The sequence below is a fragment of the Littorina saxatilis genome, linkage group LG16 (assembly GCF_037325665.1).
Source record: "Littorina saxatilis isolate snail1 linkage group LG16, US_GU_Lsax_2.0, whole genome shotgun sequence".
NCBI classification, from domain to species: domain Eukaryota; kingdom Metazoa; phylum Mollusca; class Gastropoda; order Littorinimorpha; family Littorinidae; genus Littorina; species Littorina saxatilis.
The window spans coordinates 8,513,201-8,520,700 of NC_090260.1; the positions used below are offsets into that span (position 1 = coordinate 8,513,201).

The window sequence follows — 7,500 nt, forward strand, 5'->3', positions numbered from 1 at the left end:
CACACCGTTTACATCCCCTCTCACAAAGCCACTCAGACAAACCCACCATCACACACACACCGTTTACATCCCCTCTCACAAAGCCACTCAGACAAACCCACCACACACCGTTTACATCCCCTCTCACAATGCCACTCAGACAAACCCACCACACACCGTTTACATCCCCTATCACAATGCCACTCAGACAAACCCACCACACACACACCGTTTACATCCCCTCTCACAAAGCCACTCAGACAAACCCACCACACACACACCGTTTACATCCCCTCTCACAATGCCACTCAGACAAACCCACCACACACACACCGTTTACATCCCCTCTCACAATGCCACTCAGACAAACCCACCACACACCGTTTACATCCCCTCTCACAAAGCCACTCAGACAAACCCACCACACACACACCGTTTACATCCCCTCTCACAATGCCACTCAGACAAACCCACCACACACCGTTTACATCCCCTCTCACAAAGCCACTCAGACAAACCCACCACACACACACACACCGTTTACATCCCCTCTCACAATGCCACTCAGACAAACCCACCACACACCGTTTACATCCCCTCTCACAAAGCCACTCAGACAAACCCACCACACACACACCGTTTACATCCCCTCTCACAATGCCACTCAGACAAACCCACCACACACCGTTTACATCCCCTCTCACAAAGCCACTCAGACAAACCCACCACACACACACACACCGTTTACATCCCCTCTCACAATGCCACTCAGACAAACCCACCACACACCGTTTACATCCCCTCTCACAAAGCCACTCAGACAAACCCACCACACACCGTTTACATCCCCTCTCACAATGCCACTCAGACAAACCCACCACACACACACACCGTTTACATCCCCTCTCACAAAGCCACTCAGACAAACCCACCAAACACACACCGTTTACATCCCCTCTCACAATGCCACTCAGACAAACCCACCACACACACACACACCGTTTACATCCCCTCTCACAATGCCACTCAGACAAACCCACCACACACCGTTTACATCCCCTCTCACAAAGCCACTCAGACAAACCCACCACACACCGTTTACATCCCCTCTCACAAAGCCACTCAGACAAACCCACCACACACACACACCGTTTACATCCCCTCTCACAAAGCCACTCAGACAAACACACCACACACCGTTTACATCCCCTCTCACAATGCCACTCAGACAAACCCACCACACACCGTTTACATCCCCTCTCACAATGCCACTCAGACAAACCCACCACACACCGTTTACATCCCCTCTCACAATGCCACTCAGACAAACCCACCACACACCGTTTACATCCCCTCTCACAATGCCACTCAGACAAACCCACCACACACCGTTTACATCCCCTCTCACAATGCCACTCAGACAAACCCACCACACACACACACCGTTTACATCCCCTCTCACAATGCCACTCAGACAAACCCACCACACACCGTTTACATCCCCTCTCACAATGCCACTCAGACAAACCCACCACACACCGTTTACATCCCCTCTCACAATGCCACTCAGACAAACCCACCACACACCGTTTACATCCCCTCTCACAATGCCACTCAGACAAACCCACCACACACCGTTTACATCCCCTCTCACAAAGCCACTCAGACAAACCCACCACACACCGTTTACATCCCCTCTCACAAAGCCACTCAGACAAACCCACCACACACCGTTTACATCCCCTCTCACAAAGCCACTCAGACAAACCCACCACACACACACCGTTTACATCCCCTCTCACAATGCCACTCAGACAAACCCACCACACACCGTTTACATCCCCTCTCACAAAGCCACTCAGACAAACCCACCACACACCGTTTACATCCCCTCTCAAAATGCCACTCAGACAAACCCACCACACACCGTTTACATCCCCTCTCACAAAGCCACTCAGACAAACCCACCACACACCGTTTACATCCCCTCTCACAAAGCCACTCAGACAAACCCACCACACACACACACCGTTTACATCCCCTCTCACAAAGCCACTCAGACAAACCCACCACACACCGTTTACATCCCCTCTCACAAAGCCACTCAGACAAACCCACCACACACACACACACCGTTTACATCCCCTCTCACAAAGCCACTCAGACAAACCCACCACACACCGTTTACATCCCCTCTCACAAAGCCACTCAGACAAACCCACCACACACACACACACCGTTTACATCCCCTCTCACAAAGCCACTCAGACAAACCCACCACACACCGTTTACATCCCCTCTCACAATGCCACTCAGACAAACCCACCACACACACACACCGTTTACATCCCCTCTCACAAAGCCACTCAGACAAACCCACCACACACACACCGTTTACATCCCCTCTCACAATGCCACTCAGACAAACCCACCACACACACACACCGTTTACATCCCCTCTCACAAAGCCACTCAGACAAACCCACCACACACACACACCGTTTACATCCCCTCTCACAAAGCCACTCAGACAAACCCACCACACACACACACCGTTTACATCCCCTCTCACAATGCCACTCAGACAAACCCACCACACACACACACACCGTTTACATCCCCTCTCACAAAGCCACTCAGACAAACCCACCACACACACACACCGTTTACATCCCCTCTCACAGAGCCACTCAGACAAACCCATCACACACCGTTTACATCCCTTCACCCCCACTCTCGGAATCCCGCTACGAGAAACGGCGAGTTTTGACGAGACCTGATACCATTCAAGCTAGTGGCGTTGATACTACAGGCAATAACTTTGCCGAGACAAATGGAAAATGCCAAGGGAGGTCACTCTTTCATTCTGCAGCATCGCCGCAAATCACGAGCGGAGTTGTCTGCCCCACCCACCCCCACCTCTAAAGTTGGTGGCATTATGGGAAACCAGGAGCAGGGCGTTGTTGTCGTGACCTAATTTCTGTGTCGGGGTCAGCGAGGTGAAACGTAAGCGTGGAAACTTGACAGGTAATGGACTCGTTTTGTTCAGCGGATGAGGCAAGGCTGCACGGCGGACTCTGCTCCATTCATAAATTGACAATGTGGCACAAGGGGTCTGTGTCGACCACAACTTGGTGCGTAATTCCCTGTGGGTGCACTTCCGGTAGGCGTTGTTCCTGTATAACAGGGAATGAATTCGGGTGGATACAACAAAGGATCACAAGAAGTTACGCCAGATACACAGAGAGAAGTCTCTGGTCAAATCGCCAATATGCACTATTTAGTACAAAATACATACGGAAAGAAACCGTCACAGGTACACCACCAGTACATGTACACCCCAACAAGGGAAATGCATAATAACCATCCATAAATGATTAAAATAATGATGATATGAGTTTGAATAGTTGTCCACTGATGAGGCTACTTTTCAGTTTCCCCAGAAGACCACTGTCCTCTATAAAAACACACAATTAAAGAAGTTGCCATAACAGCTTAAAACTGTTAAAGCTTAAAATATTTATTCGCTTGCGGCTTCGTGGCAGGCGGAAGAAAATATCAGCCAGATAAGTTTTCGTTATTAATTGTTTGTCAGGGCACTTAAAAGACCGTTGGGTCGATATATTTGTGAATGTATTATTTTGTCAATAACAAACGTTCCAACAACCTACCTTTCTTGTTTTTTTTATTCTAAGCTTAAAACTGTAAATCTATTCAAAAAGTCCTATCCCGTTCACAATACAGGTTAAACACGTTGGGAGAGGTACTTCGGGATCTCTGGGGCCGCCTACTGCATTTGCCGGGTTTGGCAGACGCTTGATTTTACACCTCCTCCCCCCCCCCTCCTCCCCAAACAAATCTCAATAGACGAACTCCGATAACTTTGTCGGGTGTTCCGAAATAACTATGTCAAATTTGTGTGGGGTGTGAAAGAGTGAGGCAAGCTTTCTACACGTGCTCCTTGTCCATGTGCTCCTTGTCCATGCGCTCCTTGTCCATGTGGTCCTTGTCCATGTGGTCCTTGTCCATGTGCTCCTTGTCCATGTGCTCCTAGTCCATGCGCTCCTTGTCCATGCGCTCCTTGTCCATGTGCTCCTTGTTCATGTGCTCCTTGTCCATGTGCTCCTTGTGCTCCTTGTCCATGCGCTCCTTGTCCATGTGGTCCTTGTCCATGTGGTCCTTGTCCATGTGCTCCTTGTCCATGTGCTCCTTGTCCATGTGCTCCTTGTCCATGTGCTCCTTGTCCTTGCGCTCCTTGTCCATGCGCTCCATGTCCATGTGCTCCTTGTCCATGTGCTCCATGTCCATGTGCTCCTTGTCCTTGTGCTCCTTGTCCATGTGCTCCTTGTCCTTGTGCTCCTTGTCCTTGTGCTCCTTGTCCTTGTGCTCCTTGTCCTTGTGCTCCTTGTCCATGTGCTCCTTGTCCATGTGCTCCTTGTCCATGTGCTCCTTGTCCATGTGCTCCTTGTCCATGTGCTCCTTGTCCTTGTGTTCCTTGTCCATGTGCTCCATGTGCTCCTTGTCCATGTGCTCCTTGTGCTCCTTGTCCATGTGCTCCTTGTCCATGTGCTCCTTGTCCATGTGCTCCTTGTCCATGCGCTCCTTGTCCATGCGCTCCTTGTCTATGTGCTCCTTGTCCACGCGCTTCTTGTCCATGCGCTCCTTGTCCATGTGGTCCTTGTCCATGTGCTCCTTGTCCATGCGCTCCTTGTGCTCCTTGTCCATGCGCTCCTTGTCCATGTGCTCCTTGTCCTTGTGCTCCTTGTCCATGTGCTCCTTGTCCTTGTGCTCCTTGTCCTTGTGCTCCTTGTCCATGTGCTCCTTGTCCATGTGCTCCTTGTCCATGTGCTCCTTGTCCTTGTGCTCCTTGTCCATGTGCTCCTTGTCCATGTGCTCCTTGTCCATGTGCTCCTTGTCCATGTGCTCCTTGTCCTTGTGCTCCTTGTCCTTGTGCTCCTTGTCCTTGTGCTCCTTGTCCATGTGCTCCTTGTCCTTGTGCTCCTTGTCCATGTGCTCCTTGAGCTCCTTGTCCATGTGCTCCTTGTCCATGTGCTCCTTGTCCTTGTGCTCCTTGTGCTCCTTGTCCTTGTGCTGTGCTCCTTGTCCATGTGCTCCTTGTCCATGTGCTCCTTGTCCATGTGCTCCTTGTCCATGCGCTCCTTGTCCATGCGCTCCTTGTCCATGTGCTCCTTGTGCTCCTTGTCCATGTGCTCCTTGTCCATGCGCTCCTTGTCCATGCGCTCCTTGTCCATGTGCTCCTTGTGCTCCTTGTCCATGTGCTCCTTGTCCATGTGCTCCTTGTCCATGTGCTCCTTGTCCATGCGCTCCTTGTCCATGTGCTCCTTGTCCATGTGCTCCTAGTCCATGTGCTCCTTGTCCATGCGCTCCTTGTCTATGTGCTCCTTGTCCTTGTGCTCCTTGTCCTTGTGCTCCTTGTCCTTGTGCTCCTTGTCCATGTGCTCCTTGTCCTTGTGCTCCTTGTCCATGTGCTCCTTGTCCATGTGCTCCTTGTCCTTGTGCTCCTTGTCCATGTGCTCCATGTCCATGTGCTCCTTGTCCATGTGCTCCTTGTCCATGTGCTCCTTGTCCATGTGCTCCTTGTCCATGTGCTCCTTGTCCATGTGCTCCTTGTCCATGTGCTCCTTGTCCTTGTGTTCCTTGTCCATGTGCTCCATGTGCTCCTTGTCCATGTGCTCCTTGTGCTCCTTGTCCATGTGCTCCTTGTCCATGCGCTCCTTGTCCTTGTGCTCCTTGTCCATGTGCTCCTTGTCCATGTGCTCCTTGTCCATGTGCTCCTTGTCCATGTGCTCCTTGTCCATGTGCTCCTTGTCCATGTGCTCCTTGTCCATGTGCTCCTTGTCCATGTGCTCCTTGTGCTCCTTGTCCATGTGCTCCTTGTCCATGTGCTCCTTGTCCATGTGCTCCTTGTCCATGTGCTCCTTGTCCTTGTGCTCCTTGTCCATGTGCTCCTTGTGCTCCTTGTCCATGTGCTCCTTGTCCATGTGCTCCTTGTCCATGTGCTCCTTGTCCATGCGCTCCTTGTCCATGTGCTCCTTGTCCTTGTGCTCCTTGTGCATGTGCTCCTTGTCCATGCGCTCCTTGTCCTTGTGCTCCTTGTCCATGTGCTCCTTGAGCTCCTTGTCCATGTGCTCCTTGTCCATGTGCTCCTTGTCCTTGTGCTCCTTGTGCTCCTTGTCCTTGTGCTGTGCTCCTTGTCCGTGTGCTCCTTGTCCATGTGCTCCTTGTCCATGTGCTCCTTGTCCATGCGCTCCTTGTCCATGCGCTCCTTGTCCATGTGCTCCTTGTGCTCCTTGTCCATGTGCTCCTTGTCCATGCGCTCCTTGTCCATGCGCTCCTTGTCCATGTGCTCCTTGTGCTCCTTGTCCATGTGGTCCTTGTCCATGTGGTCCTTGTCCATGCGCTCCTTGTCCATGCGCTCCTTGTCCATGTGCTCCTTGTCCATGTGCTCCTTGTCCATGTGCTCCTTGTCCATATGCGCTCCTTGTCCATGTGCTCCTTGTCCTTGTGCTCCTTGTCCATGTGCTCCTTGTCCATGTGCTCCTTGTCCATGTGCTCCTTGTGCTCCTTGTCCATGTGCTCCTTGTCCATGTGCTCCTTGTCCATGTGCTCCTTGTCCATGTGCTCCTTGTCCATGTGCTCCTTGTCCTTGTGCTCCTTGTCCATGTGCTCCTTGTCCATGTGCTCCTTGTCCATGTGCTCCTTGTCCATGTGCTCCTTGTCCTTGTGTTCCTTGTCCATGTGCTCCTTGTCCATGTGCTCCTTGTCCTTGTGCTCCTTGTCCATGTGCTCCTTGTCCTTGTGCTCCTTGTCCATGTGCTCCTTGTGCTCCTTGTCCATGTGCTCCTTGTCCATGTGCTCCTTGTCCATGTGCTCCTTGTCCATGTGCTCCTTGTCCATGTGCTCCTTGTCCATGTGCTCCTTGTCCTTGTGCTCCTTGTGCTCCTTGTCCATGTGATCCTTGTCCATGTGCTCCTTGTCCTTGTGCTCCTTGTCCTTGTGCTCCTTGTGCTCCTTGTCCTTGTGCTCCATGTGCTCCATGTGCTCCTTGTCCATGTGCTCCTTGTGCTCCATGTGCTCCTTGTCCTTGTGCTCCTTGTCCATGTGATCCTTGTCCATGTGCTCCTTGTCCTTGTGCTCCTTGTCCTTGTGCTCCTTGTGCTCCTTGTCCTTGTGCTCCTTGTCCATGTGCTCCTTGTCCATGTGCTCCTTGTCCATGTGCTCCTTGCCCATGTGCTCCACGTGCTCCTTGTCCATGTGCTCCATGTGCTCCTTGTCCATGTGCTCCTTGTCCATGTGCTCCTTGTCCATGTGCTCCTTGTCCATGTGCTCCTTGTTAATGTGCTCCATGTGCTTCTTGTCCATGCGCTCCTTGTCCATGTGGTCCTTGTCCATGTGCTCCTTGTCCATGTGGTCCTTGTCCATGTGCTCCTTGTCCATGCGCTCCTTGTCCATGTGGTCCTTGTCCATGTGCTCCTTGTCCTTGTGCTCCTTGTCCATGTG

At 51.7% G+C, this 7,500-nt stretch overlaps 1 protein-coding gene across 1 annotated transcript in view; it reads right to left on the reverse strand.

Moving 5' to 3' along the window:
• Positions 1 to 4,258: 4,258 nt before the first annotated feature.
• The window catches only part of LOC138949839 (glutamic acid-rich protein-like), a gene marked incomplete at its 3' end in the record, with an annotated part of 3,464 nt that continues 222 nt past the window's right edge, over positions 4,259 to 7,500 (reverse strand). Inside the window, exons 1-8 of the mRNA XM_070321618.1 lie at positions 6,857 to 7,500; positions 6,683 to 6,699; positions 6,074 to 6,480; positions 5,556 to 5,789; positions 5,425 to 5,511; positions 5,135 to 5,336; positions 4,352 to 5,078; positions 4,259 to 4,319 (exon numbers count right to left, since the gene is read on the reverse strand). The exon at positions 6,857 to 7,500 is cut by the window's right edge and continues 222 nt beyond it. Of these exons, the coding sequence (XP_070177719.1) occupies positions 4,259 to 4,319; positions 4,352 to 5,078; positions 5,135 to 5,336; positions 5,425 to 5,511; positions 5,556 to 5,789; positions 6,074 to 6,480; positions 6,683 to 6,699; positions 6,857 to 7,500 (2,379 nt within the window). The remainder of the gene's footprint in view (positions 4,320 to 4,351; positions 5,079 to 5,134; positions 5,337 to 5,424; positions 5,512 to 5,555; positions 5,790 to 6,073; positions 6,481 to 6,682; positions 6,700 to 6,856) is intronic.